This window comes from Oncorhynchus clarkii, chromosome 20, assembly GCF_045791955.1.
Source record: "Oncorhynchus clarkii lewisi isolate Uvic-CL-2024 chromosome 20, UVic_Ocla_1.0, whole genome shotgun sequence".
NCBI lineage: Eukaryota > Metazoa > Chordata > Actinopteri > Salmoniformes > Salmonidae > Oncorhynchus > Oncorhynchus clarkii.
This window is the reverse complement of record NC_092166.1, coordinates 86,446,868-86,471,365: the sequence shown is the minus strand read 5'-3', so window position 1 is coordinate 86,471,365 and position 24,498 is coordinate 86,446,868. Positions and strand designations below refer to the sequence as shown.

The window sequence follows — 24,498 nt, the reverse complement described above, 5'->3', positions numbered from 1 at the left end:
CGTTTCTCAGACTAGGCTAGGGCTAAGAGGCGTTTCTCAGACGGCTAGGGCTAAGAGGCGTTTCTCAGACTAGGCTAAGAGGCGTTTCTCAGACGAGGCTAAGAGGCGTAAGGCTAAGGCGTTTCTCAGACTAGGCTAAGAGGCGTTTCTCAGACTAGGCTAAGAGGCGTTTCTCAGACTAGGCTAAGAGGCGTTTCTCAGACTAGGCTAAGAGGCGTTTCTCAGACTAGGCTAAGAGGCGTTTCTCAGACTAGGCTAAGGGCTAAGAGGCGTTTCTCAGACTAGGCTAATGGGCTAAGAGGCGTTTCTCAGACTAGGCTAAGAGGCGTTTCTCAGACTAGGCTAAGAGGCGTTTCTCAGACTAGGCTAAGAGGCGTTTCTCAGACTAGGCTAAGAGGCGTTTCTCAGACTAGGCTAATGGGCTAAGAGGCGTTTCTCAGACTAATGGGCTAAGAGGCGTTTCTCAGACTAGGCTAATGGCTAAGAGGCGTTTCTCAGACTAGGCTAAGAGGCGTTTCTCAGACTAGGCTAAGAGGCGTTTCTCAGACTAGGCTAAGAGGCGTTTCTCAGACTAGGCTAATGGGCTAAGAGGCGTTTCTCAGACTAGGCTAATGGGCTAAGAGGTGTTTCGTTTCTCAGACTAGGCTAATGGGCTAAGAGGCGTTTCTCAGACTAGGCTAATGGGCTAAGAGGCGTTTCTCAGACTAGGCTAATGGGCTAAGAGGCGTTTCTCAGACTAGGCTAAGAGGCGTTTCTCAGACTAGGCTAATGGGCTAAGAGGCGTTTCTCAGACTAGGCTAAGCTAATGGGCTAAGAGGCGTTTCTCAGACTAGGCTAATGGGCTAAGAGGCGTTTCTCAGACTAGGCTAATGGGCTAAGAGGCGTTTCTCAGACTAGGCTAATGGGCTAAGAGGCGTTTCTCAGACTAGGCTAATGGGCTAAGAGGCGTTTCTCAGACTAGGCTAATGGGCTAAGAGGCGTTTCTCAGACTAGGCTAATGGGCTAAGAGGCGTTTCTCAGACTAGGCTAAGAGGCGTTTAGGCTAATGGGCTAAGAGGCGTTTCTCAGACTAGGCTAATGGGCTAAAAGGCGTTTCTCAGACTAGGCTAAGAGGCGTTTCTCAGACTAGGCTAATGGGCTAAGAGGCGTTTCTCAGACTAGGCTAAGAGGCGTTTCTCAGACTAGGCTAAGAGGCGTTTCTCAGACGAGGCTAATGGGCTAAGAGGCGTTTCTCAGGCGAGGCTAATGGGCTAAGAGGCGTTTCTCAGACTAGGCTAAGAGGCTAAGAGGCGTTTCTCAGACGAGGCTAATGGGCTAAGAGGCGTTTCTCAGACGAGGCTAATGGGCTAAGAGGCGTTTCTCAGACTAGGCTAATGGGCTAAGAGGCGTTTCTCAGACTAGGCTAATGGGCTAAGAGGCGTTTCTCAGACTAGGCTAATGGGCTAAGAGGCGTTTCTCAGACTAGGCTAATGGGCTAAGAGGCGTTTCTCAGACTAGGCTAATGGGCTAAGAGGCGTTTCTCAGACTAGGCTAATGGGCTAAGAGGCGTTTCTCAGACTAGGCTAAGAGGCGTTTCTCAGACGAGGCTAATGGGCTAAGAGGCGTTTCTCAGGCGAGGCTAATGGGCTAAGAGGCGTTTCTCAGACTAGGCTAAGAGGCTAAGAGGCGTTTCTCAGACGAGGCTAATGGGCTAAGAGGCGTTTCTCAGGCGAGGCTAATGGGCTAAGAGGCGTTTCTCAGACTAGGCTAAGAGGCGTTTCTCAGACTAGGCTAATGGGCTAAGAGGCGTTTCTCAGACTAGGCTAAGAGGCGTTTCTCAGACTAGGCTAATGGGCTAAGAGGCGTTTCTCAGACTAGGCTAATGGGCTAAGAGGCGTTTCTCAGACTAGGCTAAGAGGCGTTTCTCAGACTAGGCTAATGGGCTAAGAGGCGTTTCTCAGACTAGGCTAAGAGGCGTTTCTCAGACTAGGCTAAGAGGCTAAGAGGCGTTTCTCAGACTAGGCTAAGAGGCGTTTCTCAGACTAGGCTAAGAGGCGTTTCTCAGACTAGGCTAATGGGCTAAGAGGCGTTTCTCAGACTAGGCTAATGGGCTAAGAGGCGTTTCTCAGACTAGGCTAATGGGCTAAGATGCGTTTCTCAGACTAGGCTAATGGGCTAAGAGGTGTTTCTCAGACTAGGCTAATGGGCTAAGAGGCGTTTCTCAGACTAAGCTAATGGGCTAAGAGGCGTTTCTCAGACTAGGCTAAGAGGCGTTTCTCAGACTAGGCTAAGAGGCGTTTCTCAGACTAGGCTAAGAGGCGTTTCTCAGACTAGGCTAATGGGCTAAGAGGTGTTTCTCAGACTAGGCTAAGAGGCGTTTCTCAGACTAGGCTAATGGGCTAAGAGGCGTTTCTCAGACTAGGCTAAGAGGCGTTTCTCAGACTAGGCTAATGGGCTAAGAGGCGTTTCTCAGACTAGGCTAATGGGCTAAGAGGCGTTTCTCAGACTAGGCTAAGAGGCGTTTCTCAGACTAGGCTAAGAGGCGTTTCTCAGACTAGGCTAAGAGGCGTTTCTCAGACTAGGCTAAGAGGCGTTTCTCAGACTAGGCTAAGAGGCGTTTCTCAGACTAGGCTAAGAGGCGTTTCTCAGACTAGGCTAATGGGCTAAGAGGCGTTTCTCAGACTAGGCTAATGGGCTAAGAGGCGTTTCTCAGACTAGGCTAATGGGCTAAGAGGCGTTTCTCAGACTAGGCTAATGGGCTAAGAGGCGTTTCTCAGACTAGGCTAATGGGCTAAGAGGCGTTTCTCAGACTAGGCTAAGAGGCGTCTCTCAGACTAGGCTAATGGGCTAAGAGGCGTTTCTCAGACTAGGCTAATGGGCTAAGAGGCGTTTCTCAGACTAGGCTAATGGGCTAAGAGGCGTTTCTCAGACTAGGCTAATGGGCTAAGAGGCTAACAAGCAATCTGATGTGTGTACTGCAAAAAAACTGTTATTTTTCTCTGCCTCTTTGCCCTTCGACCTACTAACACCAACATTACCCCACACACACACATTACCAGCGCTGTTCTGCTCATCTGTCCCAACACTAACCCATTAATACTCCTCCTGGAATGCTGTGACATCACGCTGACAGAGAAAAATGAGAGTGGCCGGGAGTTGAGAGAGCAAGGAACGGAGAGGGAGGGGGAGAGGTGATAGGTCAAGGAATGGCGAGAGGGACAGAGGACAGAGGGAGGCTGCTAGAGAACAATAGATTCATAGAGGGTATAGACACCACAGTCTCAACCCGGAGAGGAGACGAGACACCACAGTCTACCCGGAGAGGAGACGAGACACCACAGTCTACCCGGAGAGGAGACGAGACCCCAACGTCTCAACCCGGAGAGGAGACAAGACTCCCAAATGGCACCCTATTCTCTATATAGTGCGCTAGTTTTGACCAGAACCCTATGGGTAACGTAGTGCACTAGTTTAGACCAGAGCCCTATGGGTAACGTAGTGCACTACTTTAGAGCAGAGCCCTATGGGTAACGTAGTGCACTACTTTAGAGCAGAGCCCTATGGGTAACGTAGTGCACTAGTTCAGACCAGAGCCCTATGGGTAACGTAGTGCACTACTTTAGAGCAGAGCCCTATGGGTAACGTAGTGCACTAGTTTAGACCAGAGCCCTATGGGTAACGTAGTGCACTAGTTTAGACCAGAGTCCTATGGGTAACGTAGTGCACTAGTTTAGACCAGAGCCCTATGGGTAACGTAGTGCACTAGTTTAGACCAGAGCCCTATGGGTAACGTAGTGCACTACTTTAGACCACATGTTCTCTTCTTAAACCACACCATTGCCGGAGCCTTTGACCCATTTACCATGTATAAACTATCCCTCAAACACTCTGCAAGACGGCTTGTTCAGCTACTGTAGTCTTCTCTCTCATCTTTTTGACCCCCTTCCCCCAACGTTAATACAAAGGCTTTTGTTTTGAGACGACCTGATCTGACTGTTCAGATGAGAAGCGTGCCGTAGACATCATAACCATGCTATTAATATAGTAATAACATCTGACTTTAATAACAGGACACAGTAACAGTTTAGTTCATCTTGTTCTGTACCAGATTAGATTATTCATGTTTTTAGTTTAGTATTCATTATGTTACAACAGTTGTGTCCTCTGTTAAGAGTAGTTGAAAACAATATCTGGCCTTAATGGATACATGTCGGGCTGTTGAGATGGCCGTATTACCGCCACTTCTGCAGTCATGACCACAATACATTTAAGGTAATCTCCTTTTATGCACCCTGGACATGTGTTGGTAGTACCCTGGTAGTATCCAACTAGCAAACGGCCATCCACGTCCTAATGGCCTGATACTCAGGGCTCTATTGTCCCTCCATCAGGTTCTAATGGCCTGATACTCAGGGCTCTATTGTCCCTCCATCAGGTTCTAATGGCCTGGTACTCAGGGCTCTATTGTCCCTCCATCAGATCCTAATGGCCTGGTACTCAGGGCTCTATTGTCCCTCCATCAGATCCTAATGGCCTGGTACTCCGAGCTCTATTGTCCCTCCATCAGGTTCTAATGGCCTGGTACAAATGACTCTATTGTTCCTCCATCAGGTTCTAATAGCCTGGTACTCAGGGCTCTATTGTCCCTCCATAGGGTCCTAATAATGGCCTGGTACTCAGGGCTCTATTGTCCCTCCATCAGGTTCTAATGGCCTGGTACTCAGGGCTCTATTGTCCCTCCATCAGGTCCTAATGGCCTGGTACTCAGGGCTCTATTGTCCCTCCATCAGGTCCTAATGGCCTGGTACTCAGGGCTCTATTGTCCCTCCATCAGGTCCTAATTGCCTGGTACTCAGGGCTCTATTGTCCCTCCATCAGGTTCTAATGGCCTGATACTCAGGGCTCTATTGTCCCTCCATCAGGTTCTAATGGCCTGGTACTCAGGGCTCTATTGTCCCTCCATCAGATCCTAATGGCCTGGTACTCCGAGCTCTATTGTCCCTCCATCAGGTTCTAATGGCCTGGTACAAATGACTCTATTGTCCCTCCATCAGGTTCTAATAGCCTGGTACTCAGGGCTCTATTGTCCCTCCATAGGGTCCTAATAATGGCCTGGTACTCAGGGCTCTATTGTCCCTCCATCAGGTTCTAATGGCCTGGTACTCAGGGCTCTATTGTCCCTCCATCAGGTCCTAATGGCCTGGTACTCAGGGCTCTATTGTCCCTCCATCAGGTCCTAATGGCCTGGTACTCAGGGCTCTATTGTCCCTCCATCAGGTCCTAATTGCCTGGTACTCAGGGCTATATTGTCCCTCCATCAGGTCCTAATTGCCTGGTACTCAGGGCTCTATTGTCCCTAATGGCCTAGTACTCAGGGCTCTATTGTCCCTCCATCAGGTCCTAATGGCCTGGTACTCAGGGCTCTATTGTCCCTCCATCAGGTCCTAATGGCCTGGTACTCAGGGCTCTATTGTCCCTCCATCAGGTCCTAATGGCCTGGTACTCAGGGCTCTATTGTCCCTCCATCAGGTCCTAATGGCCTGGTACTCAGGGCTCTATTGTCCCTCCATCAGGTCCTAATGGCCTAGTACTCAGGGCTCTATTGTCCCTCCATCAGATCCTAATGGCCTGGTACTCCGAGCTCTATTGTCCCTCCATCAGGTTCTAATGGCCTGGTACAAATGACTCTATTGTCCCTCCATCAGGTTCTAATAGCCTGGTACTCAGGGCTCTATTGTCCCTCCATCAGATCCTAATGGCCTGGTACTCCGAGCTCTATTGTCCCTCCATCAGGTTCTAATAGCCTGGTACTCAGGGCTCTATTGTCCCTTTTTTTTTTTTACTGATTTGGTAACAGAATGACACATTTGAATCACTTAAACCAAAAAATTATCAGTAAACTTCTGAAATGTCATTATCCTCCTCATGAGGGAGAGACATTTTGAAAATATCTTACAGATATGTGGGTGTTTGGTAATGGAATGACAAGACACGAGGCAATGTTTCTTAAACTTACAGAATTATTACTGCCAAACTAAATGTTGATGTTGATGTTAGTTGGAGGCGTCTTCAACATTGTTCTGTTCTGCTGTATTTCTGGTCTCTTTTCAGACTGTTTCTGAGATGTTTTCAGACTGTTTCTGAGAGATTATTTACATAGAGCCAGTCACGTCTGTTTATTTACATAGGAGCCAATCACGTCTGTTTATTTACATAGGAGCCAATCACGTCTGTTTATTTACATAGGAGCCAGTCACGTCTGTTTATTTACATAGGAGCCAATCACGTCTGTTTATTTACATAGGAGCCAATCACGTCTGTTTATTTACATAGGAGCCAATCACGTCTGTTTATTTACATAGGAGCCAATCACGTCTGTGTATTAACATAGGAGCCAATCACGTCTGTTTATTAACATAGGAGCCAATCACGTCTGTTTCTTTACATAGGAGCCAATCACGTCTGTTTCTTTACATAGGAGCCAATCACGTCTGTTTATTTACATAGAAGTGGCTTTGCGAGATCTAGCTTCTTGGTAACAGCAGCAGACACGATCCCCTGTCAGATCCCTGCTGCCTAATATTGGTTTCTTTTTTGCGTGCTGCAAACTGTGTTTTGAGTTACTTGCATAACTTTATGAGCTAGGTTGTCTGTCCTAGTAATACATAATTAGCATGTGCTCCTTAGCATTTACCTAGCATTTACTATGGGAATTCCTTAGTACTTGTTAGCATTTTGTTAGCATTCTGTTAAGTAAACGTAATAAAAAATAAAAATAATTGTCTCTGGATGACACGGGCACGGTATGGAAGTCTAGATAACACCCAACCTTAGTATAACCGGTATTTCTGATACCCTCCTTAGCAGAGGCGTCCAATTATAAAAAGGCACACCTGTACAGGTGTGAAATTGGACAAATATAATCACCTACCTCTGAATTGCCTAAATTCCCTGGTCTTCTCTCCTCCAGGTGTTTAAGATGCTGCAGTGAGTTCGGAGCTGAATCTTAACTGAAGCCTCAGCATGTCTATACTGCTGATGGTGGGTGTGGTGATGTGGGGGGCCCAAGGGGGGGTCCATGGGGCCATGTGTCCCGGAGGGGTCCTTGGTAACTGCCCCACCCAGCAGAGCAACACCTCCGGTGGGGGTGAGACCTCCAGGGACTACTGCTACACCGCCCGTATCCGATCCACCGTGCTCCAGGGCCTGCCTTTCGGAGGGGTGCCCACCGTCCTCGCACTCGACTTCATGTGCTTCCTGGTGAGTCAAACGCAAGAGTTCAAAGGTCAAACAGAGATGAGTATGCAGTGTAATACAACTATATTTTTCACCTGATACATCAGAAAGGTTTCTTCAGCCCCCCCCCCCCCACACACACACACGCATACCACACACACACACTACACACAAACCGAGAGTCAGGGTTGTACAGCTGATGTTGTGACATGTCTAGATATGTTTTCCTTCATATAGACGGAGCTGTGATTTAATTGGTTAGATCTGTTCTGACATAAAACAGCCCCTGAAGGAATTTCACTTCCCTAAAGTAACATGCTTGGGAAGGCAGCCTGCTTGCCTAATGTATGGTGAGGCTCCTACCCCCTCTCTCTGTGTACATTGGGACCTCTCCCTCCCTATTGAAGATGAAGGATGACCTTTTGACAAGTGGTCAGTTTGTGTGTTTGTTTTAACGTGTGTGTGTGGCCTTCCTAGTTATCCTGTTTTAACGTGTGTGTGTGTGTGTTACCTTCCTAGTTATCCTGTTATGGCGTGTGTGTGGCCTTCCTAGTTATTCTGTTTTGACGTGTGTGTGTGTGTGTGTGTGGCCTTCCTAGTTATCCTGTTTTGACGTGTGTGTGTGTGTTTCCTAGGTACTCCTGTTTGTGTTCTCCATCTTGAGGAAGGTAGCGTGGGACTACGGCCGCTTGGCGCTGGTCACTGATGCAGACAGGTAAACCACTACACTGTCATCTTTACCATGTGATCCCTGCAGGAATTGAACCCAACACATTGGCGTTGAGGAGTTGCCAGGTAGCGCCACAATCTCTTACCAACTGAGTCACACAGGCTGAGACACACCGGGGAAAGAACCCACAGACATGTTTAGTATGTGATCCCTGTTGGAATTGAACCCACAGCTTTGATGCCACACAGTACTCTTAGCACCACCTAGGCTGAGGAGAGGGGGAGGAGTGGAGAGGGGGAGGAGAGGGGGAGGAGTGGAGAGGGGGAGGAGTAGTGGAGTGGAGAGGGGGAGGAGTGGAGAGGGGGAGGAGTGGAGAGGGGGAGGAGTGGAGAGGAGTAGTGGAGTGGAGAGGAGTAGTGTAGTGGAGAGGGGGAGGAGTGGAGAGGGGGAGGAGTGGAGAGGGGGAGGAGTGGAGAGGAGAGGAGTAGTGTAGTGGAGAGGTGGAGGAGTGGAGAGGAGAGGTGGAGGAGTGGAGAGGAGAGGAGAGGAGTAGTGGAGTGGAGAGGGGGAGGAGTGGAGAGGAGAGGAGAGGAGTAGTGGAGTGGAGAGGAGTAGTGGAGTGGAGTGGAGAGGGGGAGGAGTAGTGGAGAGGGGGAGGAGTGGAGAGGGGGAGGAGTGGAGAGGGGGAGGAGTGGAGAGGAGTAGTGGAGTGGAGAGGAGTAGTGGAGTGGAGAGGGGGAGGAGTAGTGGAGTGGAGAGGGGGAGGAGTAGTGGAGAGGGGGAGGAGTGGAGAGGAGTAGTGGAGTGGAGAGGAGTAGTGGAGTGGAGAGGGGGAGGAGTGGAGAGGGGGAGGAGTGGAGAGGAGTAGTGGAGTGGAGAGGGGGAGGAGAGGAGAGGAGTAGTGGAGTGGAGAGGAGTAGTGGAGTGGAGAGGGGGAGAGTGGCGAGGGCTTCTCTTGTAACAGAAGGAGATCAACACTGACAGAAGGATTGACATACGACCACAGTTCAGTGCAGCCTCTGGGACAGTAGACTACCACAGTAATACGTAGTGGTGACTGAACAGTAGACTACCACAGTAATACGTAGGGGTGACTGAACAGTAGACTACCACAGTAATACGTAGGGGTGACTGAACAGTAGACTACCACAGTAATACGTAGGGGTAACTGAACAGCAGACTACCACAGTAATACGTAGGGGTGACTGAACAGTAGACTACCACAGTAATACGTAGGGGTGACTGAACAGTAGACTACCACAGTAATACGTAGGGGTGACTGAACAGTAGACTACCACAGTAATACGTAGTGGTGACTGAACAGTAGACTACCACAGTAATACGTAGTGGTGACTGAACAGTAGACTGCCACAGTAATACGTAGGGGTGACTGAACGGTAGACTACCACAGTAATACGTAGTGGTGACTGAACAGTAATACGTAGGGGTGACTTAACAGTAGACTACCACAGTAATACGTAGTGGTGACTGAACAGTAATACGTAGGGGTGACTTAACAGTAGACTACCACAGTAATACGTAGTGGTGACTGAACAGTAGACTGCCACAGTAATACGTAGGGGTGACTGAACAGTAGACTACCACAGTAATACGTAGTGGTGACTGAACAGTAATACGTAGGGGTGACTGAACAGTAGACTACCACAGTAATACGTAGGGGTGACTGAACAGCAGACTACCACAGTAATACGTAGTGGTGACTGAACAGTAATACGTAGGGGTGACTGAACAGCAGACTACCACAGTAATACGTAGTGGTGACTGAACAGTAATACGTAGGGGTGACTGAACAGTAGACTACCACAGTAATACGTAGTGGTGACTGAACAGCAGACTACCACAGTAATACGTAGTGGTGACTGAACAGCAGACTACCACAGTAATACGTAGTGGTGACTGAACAGCAGACTACCACAGTAATACGTAGTGGTGACTGAACAGTAGACTACCACAGTAATACGTAGTGGTGACTGAACAGTAATACGTAGGGGTGACTGAACAGTAATACGTAGGGGTGACTGAACAGTAGACTACCACAGTAATACGTAGTGGTGACTGAACAGCAGACTACCACAGTAATACGTAGTGGTGACTGAACAGCAGACTACCACAGTAATACGTAGTGGTGACTGAACAGTAGACTACCACAGTAATACGTAGTGGTGACTGAACAGTAATACGTAGGGGTGACTGAACAGTAATACGTAGGGGTGACTGAACAGTAATACGTAGGGGTGACTGAACAGTAATACGTAGGGGTGACTGAACAGCAGACTACCACAGTAATACAGTAATGCTCGCAGGCCCAAACGTTGTGGGGCATTACCACTCGACCAGCCAGGGCATTACCACTCGACCAGCCAGGGCATTATTACCATGCAAGTCTATGGAAGGTGGCGAGAAGCTCGAGCCTCCTAAGTTTTGTATTGAAGTCAATGTACCAAGAGGAGGATGGAAGCTATCTGTCTACTGTATATCTGTGTTTGATGCTTTTTTTAAATTCAGTATGAACCAAACATAAGCAGCCATTTTATGGATTTGTGGTCTTCATGGTGCTGTTGTTATATAGACAATACTCAAGACTACATTGTGTGTACTCTCGTCAAAGCTCGTGACCCTCTTTTGCTCAGTTTGGTAGAGCGTGACGTCTGAAACCCCAGAACGGTGGGTTCAATTCCCAGGACCACCCATATGTAAAAACTGTGTGCATGTATGAGTTGAGTGGCTTTGGTTAAAGGAATTTGCTAATGGCCTGTATATTAATCTGTTTGGAAATATTTGTAATATAGCTACTATGTATAACCCCAGCAGAGGCCCTCTGTCGCTGTAGAGACAACTGAACTGTGATTGGCCCTGATTAACGGCATCGATCACTAGTTTCTCCTCCAGGACTCTACCAAGCTGACCCCCTGCCATATTGTTTTTTCTGTTTTTGTTTTTCTCTCTGAAGACGGAGTCAGCGATACAGCCGTCTGGACGAACAGGAATAGTATGTAATGTTACCGCGTCACCCTGCTTCTCTTCCTCTTCCGTACCCCTCTTATCTTCTAGGAGTAACTCTTTTCCTTCCTTTCCTACCTAGGCTGGTGTGGGTTGGGTTGGCCTCTCTCTCTCTCTCGGTGTGGGTCTTCTCTTTCCTTCTCTCCCTCCAGGCTTTCTTCTTCTCCATGCCACTCCTGTTCTCTCCACCTTTTTTCTTTCTCATCATTTGCTGCTGAGTCTCTCTGGCGTCTCTCTGTCTCTGTCTGTTTCAACCCTGCTGTTGGATGTCCTCTCTCTCCCTAACTAATCAGCTCTATATGCTAATCTGTTTCGTTGTTAAACTCTCTGACAAGCAGCATGCCTTTCCTGTCCTCCTGTATGAGCGCAGCCCATGAGGCGCCCAGCAGGCAGGATGTTTACAGGGTGGAGAGGTACGGTAACTAGTAACTACACACCTCACCTGACTGGTTATCCCTACCTACAGCTCCTGTATGTATCAGTCTGTGGTGGTTCTGTACTACCTACTAGCCACCTCTTCCTACCAATCAGCTGTGTGTCTGTGGTGGTTCTGTACTACCTACTAGCCACCTCTTCCTACCAATCAGCTGTGTGTCTGTGGTGGTTCTGTACTACCTACTAGCCACCTCTTCCTACCAATCAGCTGTGTGTCTGTGGTGATTCTGTACTACCTACTAGCCACCTCTTCCTACCAATCAGCTGTGTGTCTGTGGTGGTTCTGTACTACCTACTAGCCACCTCTTCCTGCCAATCAGCTGTGTGTCTGTGGTGGTTCTGTACTACCTACTAGCCACCTCTTCCTGCCAATCAGCTGTGTGTCTGTGGTGGACCCCCCCCCCCTTCATCCTTTAATGTTGTTGTATGCTTGGCGCCAATATTCATTGTGATCTGAAAGGCGAAACGTTATCCTGGATTAACATCCCTCTGTCAGTGATTCTCTCAATCCTGGTCGTTGGGTCATTTTGGATTAGTTGCATCAGCTGTGTTAGTGCCAGGGGTCAGGGGCCAGAAATAAAAAGGGACATCCCTTTGGGTGCACAGGACCAGGATTGAAAAACACTGCTCTCAGTCTGCGTATTAATGACTACACACTGGTGTTATGTTGTCTCTGTGAATACCCTTGTCTGTGAATACCCTTGTCTGTGAATACCCTTGTCTGTGAAAACCCTTGTCTGTGAATACCCTTGTCTGTGAATACCCTTGTCTGTGAATACCCCTGTCTGTGAATACCCTTGTCTGTGAATAACCTTCTCTCTCTAGCTAGCATCTGTCATCTTAAAGGCCCATTTCAGTCAAAAATGAGATTTTCCTGTGTTTTCTATATATTTCCACACTGATGTTGGCATAACACTGTGAAATTGTGAACATTTTGACAATGTCCTTCTAAGTGTAAGAGCTGTTTGAAAAGACAGGGTGAAATTTCTGCCTGTCTTGGTGGGATGTAGTTTGGGCCTTCCATGGGGACATCACCATGCAGTCATTAAAAAATAGACCAATAAGAAAGATGATTCCAAACCACTCTGCCGAACATTTTCACTTTTCCCCACCCCGCTCTGATCCCATGTCTGCATTCTGCCTTTTAACAGGCTGGGGGGCTCTGACAGAGAGAGACCGTTTGTGTATCTCTAGAATCCTCAAACTGCATGGAATGGGGCTGTAGAGGTTTGTTCTGGATCATTGTTGTCTCACTGATGGGGTGTGTGAGGGTTGGGGGGGGGCGTTACGTAATTACTACGTAGATTATTTTTATGAGTGACAGAGTAAAATAATGGGTGACTTTTTCAAATCGCCAAGCTCCCTCTGAAGCGTGAAACTGAGATTTTATTTTAACACAAAGTAAAACGGTTAGGCTATATCCAGATGTTCAAACCGTTTCTGTGTACGGTATTACCTGGAAGTGAATACAAGGTCAAGGCTTTGAGTAACTGGTGAAAAGGAGTCGGGCGCAGGAGAGTTGAGATGCGTGGACAAGGTATTTAATACACGAAAAAACACTGGTATAGAAACAATACAACGGTGTGTGAAATATACCACGACTAAATATACCACGACTAAATATACCACGACTAAATATACCACGACTAAATATACCACGACTAAATATACCACGACTAAATATACCACGACTAAATATACCACGACTAAATATACCACGACTAAATATACCACGACGACTAAATATACCACGACGACTAAATATACCACGACTAAATATACCGACGACTAAATATACCGACGACTAAATATACCACGACTAAATATACCACGACTAAATATACCACGACTAAATATACCCACGACTAAATATACCACGACTAAATATACCACGACTAAATATACCACGACTAAATATACCGACGACTAAATATACCACGACTAAATATACCACGACTAAATATACCACGACTAAATATACCACGACTAAATATACCGACGACTAAATATACCACGACTAAATATACCACGACTAAATATACCACGACTAAATATACCACGACTAAATATACCACGACTAAATATACCACGACTAAATATACCACGACTAAATATACCGACGACTAAATATACCGACGACTAAATATACCCACGACTAAATATACCCACGACTAAATATACCACGACTAAATATACCACGACTAAATATACCCACGACTAAATATACCACGACTAAATATACCACGACTAAATATACCACGACTAAATATACCGACGACTAAATATACCACGACTAAATATACCACGACTAAATATACCACGACTAAATATACCACGACTAAATATACCGACGACTAAATATACCACGACTAAATATACCGACGACTAAATATACCGACGACTAAATATACCGACGACTAAATATACCGACGACTAAATATACCGACGACTAAATATACCACGACTAAATATACCACGACTAAATATACCACGACTAAATATACCCACGACTAAATATACCACGACTAAATATACCACGACTAAATATACCACGACTAAATATACCGACGACTAAATATACCACGACTAAATATACCACGACTAAATATACCACGACTAAATATACCACGACTAAATATACCGACGACTAAATATACCACGACTAAATATACCGACGACTAAATATACCGACGACTAAATATACCGACGACTAAATATACCGACGACTAAATATACCGACGACTAAATATACCACGACTAAATATACCACGACTAAATATACCACGACTAAATATACCACGACTAAATATACCGACGACTAAATATACCACGACTAAATATACCACGACTAAATATACCGACGACTAAATATACCACGACTAAATATACCACGACTAAATATACCGACGACTAAATATACCACGACTAAATATACCACGACTAAATATACCCACGACTAAATATACCCACGACTAAATATACCACGACTAAATATACCACGACTAAATATACCACGACTAAATATACCGACGACTAAATATACCACGACTAAATATACCGACGACTAAATATACCGACGACTAAATATACCGACGACTAAATATACCACGACTAAATATACCGACGACTAAATATACCGACGACTAAATATACCACGACTAAATATACCCACGACTAAATATACCACGACTAAATATACCCACGACTAAATATACCACGACTAAATATACCACGACTAAATATACCCACGACTAAATATACCACGACTAAATATACCACGCCTAAATATACCGACGACTAAACGGGAGTAAATACAAAACCGGGCAACAAAATACCAGCCGTCATATGCAGCCATCAACAGAACATAAATTACAAACACGCACACCAACATGGGGGAAACAGAGGGTTAAATAATGAACATGTAATTGGGGAATAGAAACCAGGTGTGTAGAAAACAAAGACAAAACAAATGGAAAGGCGATGGCTAGAAAGCTGGTGAAGTCGAACGCCGCCCGGACAAGGAGAGGGAACCGACTTCGGCGGAAGTCGTGACAGGTGCGCTATTTAAATAATTTTTTAAAAAGTATAATGTATGCACAAAACAATTTGGGCATCAGGGATCTTCATCCAGGAGAGGATTGATTGTCTCTAGTGCGGGTACCAGTCTTTTTAAGCTAACATTCCATTCCTTGCCACTCCAATGAGTAGGTGTTCTGAAATGTTTGACTGGTTCTGTAAATGTAATGTATATTTTTCAAATAACTAATCCCAACACCGATGAGGAGTAGACCTACGCCCCACTAAAACCTCAACTCTGTCTCAGGTCAATTACATTCAATTCTGTCAATTCAGGAAATAAACTGAAATTCCAGAATTGGAATGTAAGTGGTGCAAGCGTGTGAACACAGCCCAGGACCAGCCTCTCCAGACCATTTCAGAGCCTAGTACATGTGTGGCCAGTGAACTAACTACTCTGTAAATAAATACACCATTGATACTGTACTACAATGGTGATATCAAAGCCTAACTTTTTGGTGTTGTGCTATGCTAATGCTTGGCTAAAGCGATCTCCATCAGATTTGTTTTTGGGGAGCGCTAGGCTAATGCTAACCTAATACTAATGGTATCCTTTTAACATTGTGTGTGTGCGCAGTGTGGCGTCTGCCATAACGTCAGAGCTTCCCGATCGCTACGAACGCCTGACCTCTGTCTCCAGCTCAGTGGACTTTGAGCAGAGAGACAACGTAAGTACTACTTCCTGTTTTTACTGGGGTCATGGGGTGTGGAGCGTCTACGCTAGAGCATCGGTTTCCAACCTTGTCGGTTCCGGTGATCACCCAATCACCGTTAAAAGCTCTTGAGAAACACCGTCGAAGAGTCACAAACCATTTGCACTGTGAAAAGTAATGTGATCTTTAAAAATATATATATTTCTTTATAACCTTTATTTAACTAGGCAAGTCAGTTAAGAACAAATTCTTATTTTCAATGGCAGCCTAGGAACAGTGGGTTAACTACCTTGTTCAGGGGCAGAATTAAAGATTTTTACCTTGTCAGCTCAGGGATTTGAACTTGCAACCTTTTCAGTTATTAATCCAACGCTCTAACCACTAGGCTACCTGACGCCCCAGACCTAACCTAACCTACGGCAGACCTGACCTAACCTACGGCAGACCTGACCTAACCTACGGCAGACCTGACCTAACCTACGGCAGACCTAACCTAACCTACGGAAGACCTGACCTAACCTACGGCAGACCTGACCCAACCTAACCTACGGAAGACCTGACCTAACCTAACCTACGGCAGACCTGACCTAACCTAACCTACGGCAGACCTGACCTAACCTAACCTACGGCAGACCTAACCTAACCTTCTGCAGATCTAACCTAACCTTCTGCAGATCTAACCTAACCTTCTGCAGATCTAACCTAACCTTCTGCAGATCTAACCTAACCTTCTGCAGATCTAACCTAACCTTCTGCAGATCTAACCTAACCTTCTGCAGATCTAACCTAACCTTCTGCAGATCTAATCTAACCTTCTGCAGATCTAATCTAACCTTCTGCAGATCTAACCTAACCTTCTGCAGATCTAACCTAACCTTCTGCAGATCTAACCTTCGGCAGATCTAACCTAACCTTCTGCAGATCTAACCTACTGCAGATCTAACCTAACCTACTGCAGAGGAATACCTATGTGAGAATGCTGTTCATTGACTACAGCTCAGTATTTAACACCATAGTACCCTCCAAACTCATCATCAGGCTCGAGACCCTGGGTCTCGACCCCGCCCTGTGCAACTGGGTCCTGGACTTCCTGATGGGCCGCCCTTAGGTGGTGAGGGTAGGTAACAACATCTCCACCCCGCTGATCCTCAACACTGGGGCCCCACAAGGGTGCGTTCTCAGCCCTCTCCTGTACTCCCTGTTCACCCACGACTGGGTGGCCATGCCCGCCTCCAACTCAATCATCAAGTTTGCAGACGACACTACAGTGGTAGGCTTGATTACCAACAACGACGAGACTGCCTACAGGGAGGAGGTGAGGGCCCTCGGAGTGTGGTGTCAGGAAAATAACCTCACTGAATGTCAACAAAACAAAGGAGATGATTGTGGACTTCAGGAAACAGCAGAGGGAACACCCCCCTATCCACATTGATGGAACAGTAGTGGAGAGGGTAGTACGTTTTAAGTTCCTCGGCGTACACATCCCAGACAAACTGAATTGGTCCACCCACACAGACAGCATCGTGAAGAAGGCGCAGCAGCGCCTCTTCAACCTCAGGAGGCTGAAGAAATTTAGCTTGTCACCAAAAACACTCACAAACGTTTACAAATGTACAGTCTCGAGCATCCTGTCAGGCTGTATCACCACCTGGTACGGCAACTGCTCTGCCCACAACCGTAAGGCTTGTGAGAGGAGGGTAGTGAGGTCTGCACAACGCAACACCGGGGGAAAACTATCTGCCCTCCAGGACACCTACACCACCCGATGTCACAGGAAGGCCATAAAGATCATCAAGGACAACAACCACACGAGCCACTGCCTGAGAGACTGAAAAACAGCTTCTTTCTCAAGGCCATCAGACTGTTAAACAGCCACCACTAACATTGAGTGGCTGCTGCCAACATACTGACTCAATCTCTAGCCACTTTAATAATGGAAAAAATTATGTAATAAATGTATCACTAGCCACTTTATATGTTTTCATACCCTACATTACTCATCTCATATGTATATGTATATACTGTACTCTATATCATCTACTGCATCTTTATGTAATACAAGTATCACTAGCCACTTTAACTACGCCACTTTGTTTACATACTCTACATTACACATCTCATATGTATATACTGTACTCTACACCATCTACCTCATCTACTTGCCTATGCCGTTCGGCCATCGCTCATTCATATATTTTTATGTACATATTCTTATTCATTCCTTTACACTTGTGTGTATAAGGTAGTTGTTGTGAAATTGTTAGGTTAGATTACTCATTGGTTATTACAGCATGGTCAGAACTAGAAGCACAAGCATTTCGCTACACTCGCATTAACATCTGCTAACCATGTGTATGTGACCAATAACATCTGCTAACCATGTGTATGTGACCAATAACATCTGCTAACCATGTGTATGTGACCATTAACATCTGCTAACCATGTGTATGTGACAAATACAATTGGATTTGATCTGATCCTAACCTACGATAGACCTGGTCTAACCTACGGCAGGTCTAACCTAACCTACGGCAGATCTACTCTAACCTACGGCAGATCTACTCTAACCTTCTGCAGATCTAACCTAACCTACGGCAGATCTAACCTAACCTATGGCAGATTTAATAAATCTAATCTATGACACATCTAATCTACAGCAGGTCTAACCTAATTGACGGCAGATCTAACCTAATCTCTTCTCTCTCTAGGGCTTCTGCTCCTGGTTAACAGCCATCTTCCGGATAAAGTGAGTCTCCCATAAAGTGGGTTGTGTGTGTGTGTGTGTGTGTTAGAGAGAGACCGACCGAAAATCAGCTGAGCCAATATATCGGGCTGATATTGGCCATCAGCCTTTGATAGTCCCTTTACTTAGCAAAACTGCTGCTCTGCTAGCCACCACCCACTGAGGAATGTCTAGCTGGGAAAATTCGCAGCAAACTAGCTCATTCTCCAACCGAAAGATGCACAATTGAGAAACAGATTAATTAAGACAGTGCTCAAAATCGATCTCTTGTTGCAAATATTAGTTTAGTGTAATTAATTCACTACTCATTCACTACCAGTGCTTGTTGTGGACGTGCTAGCTAAACAGACAGCTATGAGACCTGTTAGCAAAGATTACGATAACAAACCCTTTCATCTGTGATGTTAGGTAGCTAGCCATATTATCTACTATGCTAGCTAGCTGGCTAGATAAACATATCAGTTAGGAGCTAATGGCCATGCTAGCTAGCTGGCTAGATAAACATATCAGTTAGGAGCTAATGGCCATGCTAGCTAGCTGGCTAGATAAACATATCAGTTAGGAGCTAATGGCCATGCTAGCTAGCTGGCTAGATAAACATATCAGTTAGGAGCTAATGGCCACGCTACCATGCTAGCTAGCTGGCTAGATAAACATATCAGTTATGAGCTAATGGCCATGCTACCATGCTAGCTAGCTGGCTAGATAAACATATCAGTTAGGAGCTAATGGCCATGCTACCATGCTAGCTAGCTGGCTAGATAAACATATCAGTTAGGAGCTAATGGCCATGCTACCATGCTAGCTAGCTGGCTAGATAAACATATCAGTTAGGAGCTAATGACCATGCTAGCTAGCTGGCTAGATAAACATATCAGTTAGGAGCTAATGGACAATGTAGCTATCCATATTATCTACTATGCTAGCTAGCTGGGACATTTTCAGCTTCCAGGAATTGTGTACAGATCCTTGCGACATGGAGCCGTGCATTATCATGCTGAAACATGAGGTGATGGCGGCGGATGAATGGCACGACAATGGGGCCTCAGGATGGTCTCGTAATTGTCTCTGTGCATTCAAATTGCCATCGATAAAATCAATTGTGTTCATTGTCCGATGCCTGCCCAAACCGTAACCCCACCTCCACCATGGGGCACTCTGTTTACAACGCTGACATCAGCAAACCGCTCCCCCACGCAACGCAATACACGTGCTCTGCTGTTGTGAGGCCGGTTGGACGTACAGCCAATTTATCTAATACAACCTTATGGTAGAGAAATTAACATTTAATTATCTGGCAACAGCTCTGGTGGACCTTCCTGCAGTCAGCATGCAGTTGCTGCTCCCTCAACTTGAGACATCTGTGACAACTACACATTTTAGAATGGCCTTTTATTGTCCCCAGCACAAGGTGCACCCGTGTAATGATCATGCTGTTGAATCAGCTTCTTGATATGCTACACCTGTCAGGTGGATGGATTATCTTGGCAAAGGAGAAATGCTCACTAACAGGGATGTAAACAAATTTGTGCATCAAATTTGAGAGAAATAAGCTGTGCGTATGGAACATTTCTGTGATTTTGTATTTCCGCTCATAGACCAACACTTTACATGTTGCATTTATATTTTTGTTCAGTTTTGTTCCCTTGATCACAAAATCATGACGTTACGTTGAACCTATTTGCATTGAAATGGTGGCATCACCATTTACATATTGAATGATATTGAATATCGGCTTAAAATATCATCACCATCGATCAGCCTCCTTGACCCCCAAAAATCATTATCGGCATCGGCCCTAAAAAACATCTATATCAGTCGTTCTCAAGGTTGTGTGTGTGTGTGTGTGGTGTGGGGGGGGGGGGGTCAGCAAGAGTTAAAATGAGGTTGTAATTAGTCTTTTGTGAGTTTAACTGTCAGTGACTGTGTTCAGAGCTCTGCACGGCTGGACCCTGGTTAGTATCTCTGACTGTGTTCTTGTATAAAATACTCTGTCTCAGTGACTCATGGTTAAATAAAGATTACATTTAAAAAAAGACATGCTCTGTCTCTCTCTGTCTCTCTCTAGGGATGAGGAGATCAGGGAGAAGTGTGGGGAGGATGCTGTGCACTACCTCTCCTTCCAGAGGCACATCATTGGTCTGCTGGTGGTGGTGGGCGTGCTCTCAGTGGCCATCGTCCTGCCCGTCAACTTCTCAGGAAATCTATTGGGTGAGTGGGGTTTAGGGGACAGGACTTCAGGAAAGACTTGAGAGACTGTCCAGGACACTAGTCTATCTCCTGTTTCTGTAGTGAGACAGCTTGATGTACCAGGACACCCCCTGGACAGGACACTAGTCTCCTGTTTCTGTAGTGAGACAGCTTGATGGACAGGACACCCCCTGGACAGGACACTAGTCTATCTTAGGGCCTTACCCCCAATCCATCTCCTTTCATGCCAAGCAGAGGAGCATCGGGTCCCATTTTTTTTTTTGTCTTTATGACTTGACCGGGGATTGAACCCCCAACCTTCCAATCTCAGGGTGGACACTAACCACAAGGCCCTTGTGTTAATAAGATAAAGACCTAGAGGTAATTCTAGAAGTGGTGTTATTAGATTATAGACAAACCACCATTAATTACTATCAATGTTCTCCTGTGTAGAAAAAGCTGTGGTCATGCAGGGTAGATTGGACTGAAGCCATTTTAAATATATTATGTGTATCACATGAATTGAATCAGCTCCTTGTGGATTCATTTCCTCACTTTCATATAAAAATCAGATACCACCACAAACTCATCTGAAGACAAAGATGCTGAAACCCACCCATAGAAATATAATGAACTAGAACGTACAGTACATTCACATTCAATAATCCACCCATAGAAATATAATGAACTAGAACGTACATTCACATTCAATAATCCACCCATAGAAATATAATGAACTAGAACGTACATTCCCATTCAATAACCCACCCATAGAAATATAATGAACTAGAACGTACAGTACATTCACATTCAATAATCCACCCATAGAAATATAATGAACTAGAACGTACAGTACATTCACATTCAATAATCCACCCATAGAAATATAAGAACTAGAACGTACATTCACATTCAATAACCCACCCATAGAAATATAATGAACTAGAACGTACATTCAATAACCCACCCATAGAAATATAATGAACTAGAACGTACATTCCCATTCAATAACCCACCCATAGAAATATAATGAACTAGAACGTACATTCAACAGACACGCGTAATGTCCCGTTATTCTCCTGTTTCTGCCCTCTGACCTAACCATTTCCCCACACAGAGAATGATGCAGCATAATGTCCCGTTATTCTCCTGTTTCTGCCCTCTGACCTAACCATTTTCCCCACACAGAGAATGATGCCTACAGTTTTGGACGTACCACTTTAGCCAATCTGGATGCCAAGTGAGTGATTCTACATTAGTGCTTTATTTAGGTTGCAATTACAGAAGGAATGGTTGGTGCCTGCCTGTCTGTCTGCCTGCCTGTCTTTCTGCCTGCCTGCCTGTCTGTCTGACTACCTGTCTAACTGTCTGTATGTCTGCCTGTCTGTCTGCCTGCCTGTCTTTCTGCCTGCCTGCCTGTCTTTCTGCCTGCCTGCCTGTCTTTCTGCCTGCCTGTCTTTCTGCCTGCCTGTCTTTCTGCCTGCCTGACTGTCTGTCTGACTAACTGTCTTTCTGCCTGCCTGCCTGTCTGTCTGACTACCTGTCTAACTGTCTGTATGTCTGCCTGTCTGCCTGCCTGCCTGTCTTTCTGCCTGCCTGCCTGTCTTTCTGCCTGCCTGCCTGTCTTTCTGCCTGCCTGTCTTTCTGCCTGCCTGACTGTCTGTCTGACTAACTGTCTTTCTGCCTGCCTGCCTGTCTGTCTGACTACCTGTCTAACTGTCTGTATGTCTGCCTGTCTGCCTGTCTTTCTGACTGCCTGCCTGTCTTTCTGCCTGCCTGCCTGTCTTTCTGCCTGCCTGTCTTTCTGCCTGCCTGACTGTCTGTCTGACTAACTGTCTTTCTGCCTGCCTGCCTGTCTGTCTGACTACCTGTCTAACTGTCTGTATGTCTGCCTGTCTGCCTGCCTGTCTGACTAACTGTGTTTTAATCTGTGTGTGCCTGTCTGTCTGTCTGACTAACTGTGTTTTAATCTGTGTGTGTTTGTCTGTGTGCCTGTCTAACTGTCTGTGTGCGTGTGTCTGTTTCTGCCCCCCCTCTCAGTAACATGCTGCTGTGGCTCCACACCACCTTTGCGTTCCTCTACCTGTTGCTGACCGTGTACAGCATGAGACGACACACCTCCAAGATGCACTACAGAGAGGACGATCTGGTGGGTGGTATGAGCGCACACACACACACACACACACACACACACCTCCAAGATGCACTACAGAGAGGACGATCTGGTGGGTGGTATGAACACACACACACACACACACACACACACACACACACTCCACCCATTTCCTAAATATCCCTCCACTACCAGGCTGTAGATGTACCAGGTCAATGTGAAAACTCCACTGTATCTTCATTTGTTTGCTCTTTTTTTAATTTTTAGGTGAAACGCACTTTATTTGTCAACGGGATCTCCAAGTATGCAGAGGAGAAGCACATCAAGCAACACTTTGAGTAAGTGCTGTCTGTTTCCTGTAATCTGGCAACACTGAGTAAGTGCTGTCTGTTTCCTGTAATCTGGCAACACTTTGAGTAAGTGCTGTCTGTTTCCTGTATCTGGCAACAATGAAACCCATTCCCTAGTAGTCTCTCTGAGAGTAGTCTGTCAACAGGGCTACATTATATTACTTACTTGTCCTGACCCCGTGTGTGTGTGTGTGTGTGTGTTTGGGTCCATGAGTCCCGGCCCTATACAGACAATAGCAGGCCTATCTGTGTGATTGCTCCTAACAAAAAAAAAGCCTATGAGCTGAGTCATGTGAGTCGTGTGTTAGGCTGTAGGAGGGGCTGGGGGACACACACTGGGAGGAACCGGGTCGGGGCTAGATCACCAAATAGTATTACACTAAATCTAATGTTGTTCATCACCGGCAGACGACCGGCTCTTCCTGTGTTCCAGAAATACCTCTTTCTCCTGTAGCCTCGTCTGTCTCTTCACATGTAAAGGAGTGAAGACCCATACTTGTGAGACAGAGAAATGTCAGAGAGAGACTTCAGCCGGAGGGAGGGAGGGGGAGAGTGGGAGAGAGAGACTTCAGCCAGTGGGAGAGAGAGACTTCAGCCAGTGGGAGAGAGAGACTTCAGCCAGTGGGAGAGAGAGACTTCAGCCAGTGGGAGAGAGAGAGAGACTTCAGCCAGTGGGAGAGAGAGTGAGAGAGGCTTCAACCAGTGGGAGAGAGAGTGAGAGAGGCTTCAGCCAGTGGGAGAGAGAGTGAGAGAGACTTCAGCCAGTGGGAGAGAGTGAGAGAGACTTCAGCCAGTGGGAGAGAGAGAGAGAGAGACTTCAGCCAGTGAGAGAGAGAGAGACTTCAGCCAGTGAGAGAGAGAGAGAGAGACTTCAGCCAGTGAGAGAGAGACTTCAGCCAGTGAGAGAGAGACTTCAGCCAGTGAGAGAGAGAGACTTCAGCCAGTGAGAGAGAGAGAGAGAGAGAGACTTCAGCCAGTGAGAGAGAGAGAGAGAGAGAGAGACTTCAGCCAGTGAGAGAGAGAGAGAGAGACTTCAGCCAGTGAGAGAGAGAGAGAGAGACTTCAGCCAGTGAGAGAGAGAGAGAGAGACTTCAGCCAGTGAGAGAGAGAGAGACTTCAGCCAGTGAGAGAGAGACTTCAGCCAGTGAGAGAGAGAGACTTCAGCCAGTGAGAGAGAGAGAGAGAGAGAGAGACTTCAGCCAGTGAGAGAGAGAGAGAGAGACTTCAGCCAGTGAGAGAGAGAGAGAGAGAGAGACTTCAGCCAGTGGGAGAGAGAGACTTCAGCCAGTGGGAGAGAGAGACTTCAGCCAGTGGGAGAGAGAGACTTCAGCCAGTGGGAGAGAGAGACTTCAGCCAGTGAGAGAGGCTTCAGCCAGTGAGAGAGAGAGAGAGTGAGAGAGACTTCAGCCAGTGGGAGAGAGAGTGAGAGAGACTTCAGCCAGTGAGAGAGAGAGACTTCAGCCAGTGAGAGAGAGAGAGGGAGAGACTTCAGCCAGTGAGAGAGAGAGACTTCAGCCAGTGAGAGAGAGAGA

General features: G+C 46.2%; 1 protein-coding gene across 5 annotated transcripts in view; it reads left to right on the top strand.

Moving 5' to 3' along the window:
• The window catches only part of LOC139377009 (CSC1-like protein 2), a 79,983-nt gene that overhangs the window by 21,621 nt on the left and 33,864 nt on the right, over positions 1–24,498 (top strand). For 2 of the 5 annotated variants that reach the window (XM_071120068.1, XM_071120067.1), the window contains exons 2-10: positions 6,950–7,239; positions 7,851–7,930; positions 10,857–10,895; positions 15,495–15,585; positions 18,279–18,316; positions 20,382–20,524; positions 21,692–21,743; positions 22,544–22,652; positions 22,884–22,954. In XM_071120068.1, coding sequence (XP_070976169.1) covers positions 7,003–7,239; positions 7,851–7,930; positions 10,857–10,895; positions 15,495–15,585; positions 18,279–18,316; positions 20,382–20,524; positions 21,692–21,743; positions 22,544–22,652; positions 22,884–22,954 — 860 coding nt within the window. In that variant the 5' untranslated portion in view covers positions 6,950–7,002. Of the gene's footprint in view, positions 1–6,949; positions 7,240–7,850; positions 7,931–10,856; positions 10,896–10,917; positions 11,320–15,494; positions 15,586–18,278; positions 18,317–20,381; positions 20,525–21,691; positions 21,744–22,543; positions 22,653–22,698; positions 22,729–22,883; positions 22,955–24,498 lie in introns of those variants that run through there. The other 3 variants (XM_071120069.1, XM_071120070.1, XM_071120071.1) reach the window with 3 other exon arrangements.